This window comes from Lathyrus oleraceus, chromosome 2 (genome assembly GCF_024323335.1).
Source record: "Lathyrus oleraceus cultivar Zhongwan6 chromosome 2, CAAS_Psat_ZW6_1.0, whole genome shotgun sequence".
NCBI classification, from domain to species: Eukaryota; Viridiplantae; Streptophyta; class Magnoliopsida; order Fabales; family Fabaceae; genus Lathyrus; species Lathyrus oleraceus.
The window spans coordinates 437,549,785-437,562,671 of NC_066580.1; the positions used below are offsets into that span (position 1 = coordinate 437,549,785).

At 35.9% G+C, this 12,887-nt stretch overlaps 1 protein-coding gene across 2 annotated transcripts; it reads right to left on the reverse strand.

Moving 5' to 3' along the window:
- Positions 1 to 1,696: 1,696 nt before the first annotated feature.
- On the reverse strand, positions 1,697 to 9,755 carry LOC127120087 (DNA-directed RNA polymerase II subunit RPB1). 2 transcript variants are annotated; one of them, XM_051050467.1, is made up of 15 exons: positions 9,471 to 9,755; positions 9,064 to 9,327; positions 8,533 to 8,832; positions 8,278 to 8,436; positions 7,947 to 8,108; positions 7,602 to 7,822; positions 7,374 to 7,515; positions 6,952 to 7,287; positions 6,565 to 6,851; positions 5,988 to 6,246; positions 2,836 to 5,897; positions 2,594 to 2,665; positions 2,377 to 2,430; positions 2,172 to 2,275; positions 1,697 to 1,883 (listed from the first exon to the last, which is right to left on the reverse strand). In XM_051050467.1, exons 1-14 carry the CDS (start codon positions 9,552 to 9,554, stop codon positions 2,173 to 2,175), a joined length of 5,505 nt encoding a protein of 1,834 aa, XP_050906424.1. In that variant the 5' UTR covers positions 9,555 to 9,755; the 3' UTR covers positions 1,697 to 1,883; position 2,172. The 2 variants fall into 2 exon arrangements, with proteins under 2 accessions (XP_050906424.1, XP_050906423.1); XM_051050466.1 differs by having other exon boundaries at positions 1,697 to 1,887; positions 9,471 to 9,754.
- Between the last annotated feature and the right edge of the window lie 3,132 nt (positions 9,756 to 12,887).

Consider the following 12,887-nt stretch of genomic DNA (forward strand, 5'->3'; position numbering starts at 1 on the left):
GTCTCTATTCAAGCTTCTCAAAGACTCTCTTGTGCAAACTCACCAACGACTCTTTTCCTTCTCTATATAAGGAGCTGAAGACTTGAAGAATAATAACGAACTATTGACATTCAGAGAGCAGTTACTCTGTCAAAACATAAGCACATGTTTAACTTAGGATTTCTTATCCTTGAATATCTTAGAAACCCCTAAGTCTTAAAGAGTATTCATGTATTGTATTTTGTCTACACCTCTAATTGTATATCAAGTGTATTACCCCGAACAATCTTTTATTTGTTAGGTAGATTGTTAGAAGTCTCTTTCTTAATGTTTGAGCATTTGAAGTCTCTTGCGTGTATGCTCGAGCATATAAGTCTCTTAGTTGTGTGCTTGAGCATTGGAAGTCTTTTTCTTATGTGTGTGAGTATTAGAAGTCTCTTACTTATGTGCTTTAGCATAAAAATCTTTTACTTTGTGCTTGAGCATTGAAAGTCTCTTGCTTGTGTGTTTGAACAAATTATAACATTTGTGATTATATTGAAAATCTCTTGTAAGTACAATGAGACTGGATTACTCTAGGTTTGTGAGAGGAAACAGAATAATTTTATGTGTCTTTTTCTTTTTTCATTCTTTATCTGCTGTTTGTCCCTCTTTTCTGATTCAGACTCTAGACTTTGTGTTTAGAATCTGACTAAGAATTTTTAATGGCACTTTGTGTTCCATTATTTGACTCCTTGAATTTCTCACATTCATCACAACCAAATGTTATTTTATTGTTACTCCCTCTCTTTCTCGCTTCGGTATCTAAACGAGTGATGATAACAATTACTTTATTCATAATTTCAACCTCTTTAGTCCACCTTATCATCTCTTCTCGCGCATTAAATATTTGTGTAATTGAGAATGCATCAGAGATAACTATACATATTTCATTTTTATCGCATATCTGTAAATGAATTGTGATATCTACAACATAAAAAAAAGTCTTAGAATTTTATTTATATATATAATAGCCTACCAAATAACTTCCTTATAAGTTAACTGGTCCACAAAATTTATATTCCTCAAAAAAAAACATCAAGTTATCTCGTATAAAATACAAATCGAAACACACTCTAAACAAAGATTCTATATAGATTCGATACATCAATTATTTAATGAATCTAAAAATTATTTATAAAAGATAATGGAAGAAATATTTTACAAAAGATAGAAGTGATGGGATAAATTTAGGAAAATGAAGTGATGTTTTCTAAATCAAATCTAGTTTGATTGCAATTAGAAGTATTTTTTATTGATTTATTCTATTCATTTATTAGTTTTTTTATGATTTAACGAGCTAAATCAATTGAACCATGATCCAAAAATCTTACTGAATTCATTAAACTGTAAATGAGTTTTAAACGAAACTGGATGTTATTTGTTTTTATAAAATAAAATAAAGAATACACTTAATTCATTGGTTAAGAAAACAAATAAAACAGTTTGTGTTGAAAATAATTTAACCACTTTATAGAAGTCTAAAATTGTTGTTTTCAATTAAAAAATTAAAAGGCTCAAATCTTGAAGGTTATACGCTAGATAAGTTGTTTTCATACTAAAAGAAAGGTCACGTAGGTGAAAAGACAGGCAACAAAAATAAAATCCATGCAAAATTGTTCATTGAATCGTAAACTTGATTTAAGTGGTACGGTATATAATGGACCATCCTCAACACTTTAACAGGAATAAGTTCGGTATATATTTGAATAGGAAAAAGTGTTTAACTACAAACGTAAAATTTGGAATCGTATGATGTTATCAGCAGAATCAAATCATTTGTGATTAATACAAAGCAAACTAGTAGACATGGAACATCTTATTGTCCATTCCCAGCAGAGCTTCGAATCCCGTCTAGCATCAATCTGTCTGCACATTCACCCCAACTTAGATATTTGCCAATTAAGCCTAAATTTAAACTTGAGAATACAAATAGGCTCACGTGATGATACAAGTAACTTGAGAATACAAATAGGCTCACGTGATGATACATATTATCATTGCAGCCATCTCCAGATGTTGTGCAAAATCCAACACAATTGTTTTTTCAATATTTAATTTGAAATTATGGGATATTTAGTTCACCTTTCTACTTCTGAACCCTGTATATTAAATTAACAATCATATGATTTTTCAAGAAACTAACAGCTCACCTCATTGAGTGCCTCTATCATCCTTGTCATTCGTCTGTGGAGTGTACTGGCTGGTAGATGATGGTGAGTAACCAGGTTGGCTTGGTGAATAACCAGTGCTGGGACTGCAAGAAGTCAAATAGAAAAATAACAAAAACAGATCATGCTCAGTTATAGGCCTTCCAACCATTTAGCATTTTAAGAATCATCTATGATTTAGGCATACCTAAACTGCGGTGAACTTGGGCTATAGTCTGGGCTCGTACCAGAATGATATGGGCTAGAAAAATGCATAAGCATGAATAAGTAACAGAAAAAATTATATTTGGTGAAGTTTTATTAGCAACTGAAGAGGGAAAAAATTAATTATAATACTGATATTAACATATACACTAGACGGAGAATATATGATGGAGATGTTGGTGATTATGAAGTTCACTTACCTGCTGGGACTGTATGTTGGGCTCGACGGAGAATATGAAGGAGATGTTGGTGAGTATGATGGAGATGTTGGGCTGGAAATTGAAAAAAATAAATTTTTACATGGCATAAACGATCATCACAAGAAAATGCAATTGAGATAAAAATAGGCCAGATTATATTCAGACTCAGCCACCCAACAAGCTAATAACTGAACAATAAGAAAAATCCAAAGGAAAATAACTTTTACTGCATAATGACTCACCTGTAACTTGGAGACGTGGGACTATATGGACTTGATGGAGACAATCTTGGACTGCTAGGAGAATATGCCAATGAAGGACTATACTTTGCAGACTGTGGATTGTAACTTGGGGAAGTAGGACTATAAGAGGGCGATGTTGGGCTGTAAGAGGGTGATGTGGGGCTGTACCCAGGAGAGGTGGGACTGTAAGCAGGTGACGTAGGACTATATGATGGAGATGTTGGGCTATAAGAGGGTGATGTGGGGCTATAGGAAGGCGAAGTTGGACTATAGGAAGGTGATGTTGGACTATATGATGGAGAAGTAGGACTGTATGCAGGTGAAGTGGGGCTGTATGCTGGTGAAGTTGGGCTGTATGCAGGTGAAGTGGGACTGTAGCTGGGAGATGTAGGGCTGTAACTGGGAGATGTGGGGCTATAGCTGGGCGATGTGGGGCTGTAGCTGGGCGATGTGGGAGAGTAAGATGGACTTGTAGGTGAATAAGCTGGGCTCGTAGGACTATATCCAGGAGAGCTAGGACTGTATGTTGGAGAGGTAGGGCTGTACCCAGGTGATGTGGGGCTGTATCCAGGGGAAGTGGGGCTGTACCCTGGTGAAGTAGGGCTGTATCCAGGTGATGATGGACTATAGCCTGGTGATGATGGACTGTAACCAGGAGATGAGGTAGGAGAAAATGCCATACCACCAACATATGGTGAAAACTGTGCATCGTTGGTAGGAGACAGTCGGAGATTTGGGCTCAGCAGATAACTTGGAGACATCAAGCCTTCATGATATGGAGTAGCAGATATTGGGGAACGACCAGGTGTCATGCCAAAATCAAGACCCTCCATATAACTAGGTAGCTGGAGCTCAATAGCATTCTTTAGCATCTCATCATTAAGTAAGAGAGCACATTCACCAGTGCCTATGGGGGCTAGTTGACCTAACATAATATTTTCAGTCACACCCCTCAAGTAATCAGTCTCAGCATATACTGCAGCATCAAGGAGAATATCAACAGTCTCTTCAAACGAGCACCTCATCATTGGGCCAGTTTCATTCCTGTTGATACCATGACGTGTAATTGCCATCAAATGTCCTCGATATGTCATGGTATCGCAAAGAATAGCCAGGTGCCTGTAATTGACGTAAGACCCATCAAATGAAATGACAACACGCAATTCATCCAGAAGAGACCGTCGGACTGCCTCAATACCAAGAACTTCAATAACTTCAATCAAGTGGTTACTTGTGGTCCTTGTTGCATCAACATCTTCATGGCACATCACAGCTAAAAGGTTGACACCTTCAGTATCAAGCATCCATTCCTCATGAGGTTTAAAACCTTCATTCTGATCAAACTTCTGAATTTTTGTATTTTTAATAAAAACTTTGTTGATATCTGCAATACCCCGTAAGGTCATTTCGGTCAGCATGTTGCTCTCTATTTTCTTCAAGAAAACATCATCTTCAGCAGATTCATCTTGAATGTCTCCCTTGGGCGCTTCATCATTCATAATACGGATTCGAAGTATAAGTTTTTCAGCATTGTCGTCATTAAATATGCATGTTAAATCATCTTCAAATTCACGGTTGATTTTCTCAGCAATATCAGCCATACTCAACTTCTTATCCACCATCATTTCACGATTCAGTTCTATGCGAAGTAACCAAGGTGAGATTTTATCAAGAGCAACTTCTTCATCGGGCATTTCGTAGTAAGACCTGACAAAATCAACATCCTCTTCTATGATTGTACCCATTGGGTCCGGATCATACCACACCTCTGTGGCTTGAGTCACACTCCTGAGTGTGGTATATTCTAAAGCACACTGCACATTCTTCGCTCTCTCTTTAGTCTTACAAACCTCGGGTTTCAAATACACAGACAGAGAAGGTGTCTTAATTCTCTTGGCAACGTTGATAATTTCCCTTAACCTAGGAACACCAAGGGTAACATTCTTAGCACTGACACCAGCATAATGGAAAGTGTTGAGAGTCATCTGAGTAGCAGGTTCACCGATTGATTGTGCAGCCACACAACCAATCATTTCCCCAGAGGCCACAAGTGATTGCAGGAACCTTGATTCTATTTCCCCTACTACCCATTCGAATGCCTCACGAGAAAGCCTGTACTCCTCCAGGACCCTTTTACTGGCAAAAGTGCTACGAAGCAAAATATTGAACAGGAGAGTGGCATTTTTCTGAGCTTCTTGACTTAAAAGGTCATCCCCGGGAACTACTCTAAGTCGTTCCTGGAGCTTATCAATAGCTTCCACTATTTCCATTGGATGCATATCAGAAGGTCTTCGGAAGTCAACCTTAAAGGTCTTCTGAGCATTCCAGATAAGCCTCTTAAGGTTGACAGGTAGAGGCAGAGAACTGTCACCAGTAGTGGCTATCTCAGTTGCAAGTTGAAACCTATCGGCATCAAGCTTTTGAACTTCCGCCTCAAACACATTACGAAACTCTCTAATTGTTTTTAAGTCTTCTACAGGCTCTTCAAGCATGTAAGTAGGCTTCCAGTTTTCATCATCAAATTCATACCTAAATGCCCTATCAAAATCTGTTTTTTTCATTTTCAGTGAATCCAGCTTCTGTGTTTCTATCCAAACAGCATCCATACCATCTTCGCCATAGAGAAATTGTATGACATCTCCCAAAGAATTCCTAACTGTCCCATCATATTTAACCATGATGTCTTCCATAGCCTTTACAAGCCGCCTCTGAATGTACCCAGTTTCTGATGTCTTCACTGCAGTATCAATAAGACCTTCCCTACCTCCCATGGCATGAAAAAAGAACTCTTGAGGGGTCAGTCCACGGAGATATGAGTTCTCCACAAACCCACGACTTTCAGGCCCATAATCATCTTTTGTGAAGTGGGGCAGTGTTCGGTCTATGAACCCAAATGGAATTCGTTTACCCTCAACATTCTGTTGGCCCACACAAGCAGTCATCTGAGATATGTTGATGAAACTTCCCTTAGAACCAGCTGTGACCATAGCTTTCAGATTATTGCTCTCAGATAGACTTTTTTGGGCACTATTTCCAGCATCATCACGAGCTTTATTCAAAGTCTAGATATTACCAAATATCATAGTACATCAGATTCATCAAAAAGAAATTTTCAATAAATATAACAGTGAGAAGAAATCTAATGCAAGTACCTGGTTAACTCTATTTTCAAATGAATCCATCATTGTCCGACCAGGTTCAGCCTCCAATTTCTTTTCCTGAGCTTCCCGGATGAGTTGTTTCACTTTATCCTTAGCCTGTGAAATAGTCTGATTAATAGTCTCCATGGTCGAAGCATCAGCAATGGTATCACCAATTCCAATGCTAAAAGCATTCTGTAAAAGCCAGTAGTTTACAAGCCACTGAGTATGGCCAAGAAATTTGCGTGCTGCATCAGGGCCAACCTCTTCCCTGTATTCAAGTACACATTCATCAGTAGGAAGAACAGAGAAGAAAGGAGCTGAAAATAACATTTATCACAGCCACTCAAATTTACAATTATTGTCATAAAGCACTATATAATAATAATAATAATAATAAAATAATATGGAATAATCTATCTAACTCAAATAAGAGTTCGGAGTTCAAGTAAAAGGAATAAATTCCTCTATCAATTAATAGAGATTGTAAAGGTAAATGAACCATGATAAAATTAAAATAACAATCTAATTCTGCTGATAATTTAAAGTAGAAATATCCATATAATTACTAATTGTGGGAGCTGTATACCAAACGACATGAATGAGACTTCCAGTGCCAGTTCCTAGTGTCTTTTTGCAAAGAGTACCAGTAAGAAGCTCCCCCTTTTCAATTCTGACCATCGTATCTCCAGGGGTTATAGGTCCCCTTTCGGCCTCATTGTGCCAACTAGAATATCTAATAAGATTTATCTGCTTAGGAATAATCAGATTGAAAACTTGTTTCCCAGTCCACAGTGGTTCTGGTTTCAATATCGTAGGAGCAGGAACTTTCCCATCAAAATCTTCCCACCACATCAATATATTCATAAAAACATCCTGCAAAAGATAAGAACTTTCATCAGACTTCTAAGCAGCTTGTACAAGAATTTGAAGCTGAGCTAAACTGCAATAACAGGAAAAATTCACTCAATATAACCTTTGCAATAAATGTATCTCTTTTGGTGATTTTCCTGCATCCTAAAAGCGAATCTTGGACAATTCCCATTACTGGCCTGTTTGCCTGAGGTGACACAATGCATTTAGGCACCATCATCAGCTCCAACACCTCAGCTCTGGTTTCAAATGATTGAGGAACATGCATATTCATTTCATCACCGTCAAAATCAGCATTGTATGGTGAGGTAACAGACAAGTTAAGCCGAAAAGTAGAATAAGGCATGATTTTGATTCGGTGCCCCATGATAGACATCTTATGAAGACTAGGCTGACGATTGAAGAGAACAAAGTCTCCATCATTCAAATGACGCTCCACCTAAAACCATAACATCGAGAACTTGTCAGAAGGCTTTGAGCAAAAAATTTAAAATTAAAATAAAATTCATTGTTTAAAAATAATACCTTGTATCCAAGCTCCAAATGGTGGTCGCTACTTTTCTTCAAATATCTGAGATCAAGCCTTTGTCCATCATCACGAATGATATACTTAGCACCAGTTTTTCCAGGTGGAGGATGGGGTCCATACTCAACAAGTTCCTTCAATCTGTTATTTTCATTTAGAATATTCAGTCAAATTAATGGAAAACACATCAAGAAACAAGCAACTGAAAAGCCATATCCAAATGAGACCTTTCAATGTTGTAAGGAGTAACAGTCTCGGGGTATGTAAGATTTAGAGCAATAGTCCATGGCACTCCCAATTGATCGATATTGATGGTTGGATCTGGTGTGATTACTGTTCGAGCAGAAAAATCAACTCTTTTTCCCATTAAGTTGCCTCTAATACGTCCTTCTTTCGCTTTAAGCCTGCTGCATATTGATTTGATAGGCCTTCCTGATCTTTGAGTAGCCTGTGAAAATAAATACAAAAAAAAATACTCTGCCAATTATGAATAATTAAACATCAATGAAAATTATAACAAGCAAAGCGACTATAAAAGTTAAATTTAATGCTAGTGTCCAAAACAAGTATACCCTTGGCAATCCAGGCAACTCATTATCAAAATACGTGGCAATGTGAAACTGCAACAACTGAGCAAACTCGGATATAATATGTGCAGGAGAACCGTTCCTCTCCTGTCTCTTAAGATTTTCATTGTGCCTGATGATCATGGCCAGCTGATGAGTTAAATCATCCTGCATAAAAAAGAGACAACATCAGTATTGAAAGAAAACATTCATTAAAATTGTCACTGAGAAAGTTATGGGTCAATTCAATCAGTATCAAAAGATAATGAAATGAATGGAAAAAAAAACAAAGCTTGGAAAATGGAAAATTTGTAAAACAGTGTATGTAGATACTTGCCTCACTTCTGGAGGATGTGTCCATCATTACTGAAGGTCTCACAGGTGGAGGAGGAATTGGAAGAACTTGTAAGATCAACCAGTCAGGGCGGGCATACTTAGGATTCAAGCCTAACAACTGGCAGTCCTCATCACTTATCCTTTTCAGAACACTCAGAACCTTCAACGGACATAACAAGTCACCAACTACATTAATTTCTGTAACAGTGAACATAGAAATGTTCATACCAGAAATCCATAATCTAAATCAAATTACCCTTTCTGCGGAAAGAGTCTGTTTCCTTTCTACAGGTTCAGGAAGCTGATCCTGATCATCACTTTTCTTCCTTTGAGCTTTATACTCTGCATTAATTTTCATCCCCTCAATAGTGATCTTTGGTTGCTGAGCACCACAGCCACCGCGACTCTTTTTAACCGGCTCCTCGGTATCTTGACCAGGAAGGTCAAGGTCATCACCTCCTTCACACTTGGTTTTGTTTTTACAAGCATCCAAAATCTTTCTCAGCCTATTTTTTGGATTCTTTATCCTCAAAGCTTGCTTAAACTTATGATCTTGCTGCACAAAACACAATCAATTTAAAGAACCTAATTTCACTTTGCTAGACATACATACACACACCATAATAAAAAAGAAGCATCTAAGTTCCTTCCTATTATTTGACCCACATATAGCAATTCAAAACGTAACAACCGCCTATATAACTAGGGTGCTCAAAATCTAACTATTATATACATTACTCAATTGGTATTATGCAAAGCACATTCCCTAAAAGAACCTCAAAAGTACCTCATCAGCAAGAATCTTAGAGCAGTTAAAGCAAACACAACGCATTATACTGAGAACAGTCTTCAAAAACCCAATATGAAACATAGGTTTTGCAAGCTCCAAGTAACCAAAATGACCAGGGCATTCAGCCATACTAGCAGTACAAGTTTCACACTTCATTTTCCTATCAATAGTTCCAAGTCGAGGATCACTCAATCCTGCAACTTTCGGCTTTCCTCTCTCAGTCGTTTCGCCGTGCTCTATTTGCACCACAGCCATTTGCCTCTGAAAATATACAAACAAACGAACCAATCAACCAAATATTGTTTTTACACGCAACAACGTGAAGTTATAAACTCTAACGCTTGAATTCTACTAGTGTAATGGTATTTGAAAATCTTGGAAATAAAATGAATTGAGAAAATTACGATCTCATCGGGACTGAGTATTCCAAACTGAACCATGCGGATTTTGGAGACCTCCGCCGGCGAGAAAGGGAAACGTATATCCATGGCGGTGGCGTTCTAGGGTTTCGGAGGGAAAAAATAAGGTAATAACGAAAATTCAAATTAACTTTGATACGGTGTAATAGAAATGGTGTTTGTTGAATTTTTGAGGTTGAGTTTCAGTTTTATGAGTGTGTAAGAAGAGATCGGCTTCAAGAACCTGCTCTCTGGTTGAGGAATTGTCCTCTCGATGTAAAGAATGAATGAGAGCCCTATGTTCTTATTTATAGACGGTATCGTGCGCATTTGTGCTATCGTACATCTATTGCGCACTTGACGCGATTGGGTAGCATCATTTTCGGGTTCACCTCCATATAGTTAAGTATTCTTTTATTTCTTTAAAAAAACAATATATTAAAAGAGATATTATATTTTAATGAGAAAAACAATATCCACGGATAATAAGATAATTTTATATTGTCAATTAATCATCATCTTATATTTTGTCAAATTACCCTCATAATTTTAAATTAATTATGTGACATATGATTGAATAATGAATCATTATTAGATGATAATATAAAATTATTTTACTCTATCAATGCACTATTTTTAATTTCTATTTCAATTCATAATTTATATTCTTTTATTTTTTAAATAAAATAAAACATATAAAAAATATAACAAAATCAATTTTTATAAGTGGTATAAGAGCATGACAAAAGTCAAAATAGTGAATCAGTAATTTAGTGAAATGACTAAAATGAAACCTTATAGTTAGTTAAGAGACCAAACGACGACGGTAACCAAATTCTAATTAAAGTGATCATACAAAAATTTCATAATATTTTCAAAGACTATAACCTATTATTTACCACACTGAAATTTCATATCAACAAAATCTTGAACTTAATGGCATTAAATCATAATTTTGTTACATTATTTGATTCAAATTAAAGACATTAAAGCAAAATGATATTAAACATGTTCTAAAATGGCTTAATGTGTACACTAACACAACTATAAAAGGTGCATAAACACTACTATAAAAGGTCTACACGAAAGATACACATAATTATGGTTGGCTCAAAATATAATTTAACCCTTTTAAGGTTTTATTTTCTTCTTTGGAATTGGTTGAGTTGAAGAGAGTGGTGGTGCAGACTCAGGTGGTAATGTCCAATTTAATGGTGCTGATTTAGTTGATATTATTTGCCTTGGTTGTGTTGATTCAAATGGTACTGCCTGACTTAGTGATGCATAAATTTTGACACCTCAATTCTATGCCTAAAAAGAATAATTCATCAACAACTTGTGGGAAGAATTTTCAACAAAGTTGGATAGTTAAGAGAAAACACCACATATATTTAATGTACGAAAAGCCTTACTTTTATAATCTGAATTGTCAAATTAACATTGATTGCATATTATCAATAATGTTGGTACCTACATAATTAAAAGAGCATATAATGAAGAGATTAAAATATAAGAATGTGGAAACTCCATGAAAAGGAATGAATGTTACTCGTAATATAGATTGAATTGAATGAATGAAAGAGAATATAATGGGAAGATATTTATAGTGTGAAGTTAGTCTATATTATAAGTCATACGCACGTTAAAATAAGGAATGTCACAAAAAGGAGGGGGTGGATTGTGACCTTCTGGAAATTTAACAATGTTTAATAATAAACAAAAACTATCAAGGGGTCTTTGGAGAAGAAAGGTTTGAATGAATCTAAGACAATGTTTAGTGTTCTATGTGTGAGAACGTGATTGACAATATGAGAATTAAATAGAGTAGAGTTTAAGAGATATCATACAAGAGATATATAATGGTTCACCAATGTGGTTAGTCTAGTCCTCACACCTCGTGAGGATATAAGATACTTTCTACACGGTAAGGTGGTGACTTGTTCTTTGCTTTTTAGGTGGAAATGGGTTGATGTTTTTCTTTTTTATCTTGTTATATCTTATTCAATAAGTGAGAGTCTTTCTTTTACATAGAGTAATGAGACCGTTGAGAACTTGATGACAAAACCATCCTTAATAATCATTTATAATTATGTGAAATCCATTGAAGGTGGGTGGCTCCTCGGGTCTTATGGTCAGATGATTTAGAACTTGTTATCAAGGACAGCAACTACTGTTTTATTTGTAATTTGTGTCTTGTCTTTTAGCGTTTTATGATACTTGGTGTCTGAAATTGAATTTGAGTCCTCACATTATTTGTGCACTTATGATGTGAATCCTTATGAATGGAAGTTTATTTTCTAGAGAATTTTGCAAGCCTTATTGATCGGTGATCTTGATTAGCTATGAGTTAACTTTTCATGCTTCATCATGCAACAAAATTTGTATAAATATTTTAAGAGTCTAAAATAGTTTGTTAGTTTCAAAACAAAATAGAGTATGTTTAAAAATCCCCCCCCCCCCTCCTTTTTTGACAAAGACTTGGTTAGAGCAATGAGTCAAGAAACTCCCCCTCAAATGATGCATATATAATAGACATATGTCCCCCCTTGTTTGGATTAGGTGAGTATATAAAAAGATTTAAAGCATTTAAATAAAGTTTCTAAGATATTAAATTTAGTATTTTGAATGTTTGAGGATCAAGTAACATAAGTTAATCATCAATTTTTGGTACAAATGTGACCCTATTCCAAATGTAAACTAAATAACATAAAGAAGGACAATGGCATATGCAACATTGCTTAACATATATTTTTATCCTCCTTTGTCAACAAGCAAAAAGAAGGGTAAAGAGATCGGTGTCAAAGTAGGCTAAACAATGGGAGCTTCGTCATCAGAGGTAGCTGTCATACGGTGAACTGACTTTGATGTGTTTTTGCTTTGGAAAGCAAATGTCGCGGTTAGCAAGAGTCGCCACCGACTTTTCTTTTATCCAATAAGGAAAGGTGGAAAAGAACAGGAAAGACCTTAGTTAGATTTTGGGTTCGGGAGGTACATTATACAAAGGGAAGGTGTTAGCACCCTTTGTATCCATGGTTATCCATGGGCTCTTAATTGCTTGATCACTTATGTTTGTCTGGAAAAAGTGGTTGTGATTCATTTAGAAAATGTTTTGAAAAGAGAATTTAACTTTGTAATGATTCTCGTATGAATGTATACAAAGTGGTTATCTCGTTTATTTTTAAAAGTAGTTTAGAAAAATATAACTCGGTAATGATTCTAGTATGAATGTATACCAAGTGGTGATTTTCTAAAAGATGTTTTGAAAAGGTGGGGTGTGAAAAATATTTTAGGTTGTGAGCCAGCAATTAAGAGTTATACCTTCCTAGGGTCTTTATGGGCATTTCCTATCCTTATGAGGGTAAAACTGTCCTTACTATTGAGAAGTAAGTAGTCTTGTCCTTTTGGATTTAAGGGTCATCGTAG

Excerpts from the sequence above, each read along its gene's own strand:
- LOC127120087 (XM_051050467.1), bottom strand. The coding sequence starts at position 9,554 with ATGGATATACGTTTCCCTTTCTCGCCGGCGGAGGTCTCCAAAATCCGC. Across the intron at positions 6,852-6,951 it reads GAGATACATTTATTGCAAAG|GATGTTTTTATGAATATATT; the intron begins GTTATATTGAGT and ends TATCTTTTGCAG. Across the intron at positions 2,276-2,376 it reads CCAAGTTCACCGCAGTTTAG|TCCCAGCACTGGTTATTCAC; the intron begins GTATGCCTAAAT and ends GACTTCTTGCAG.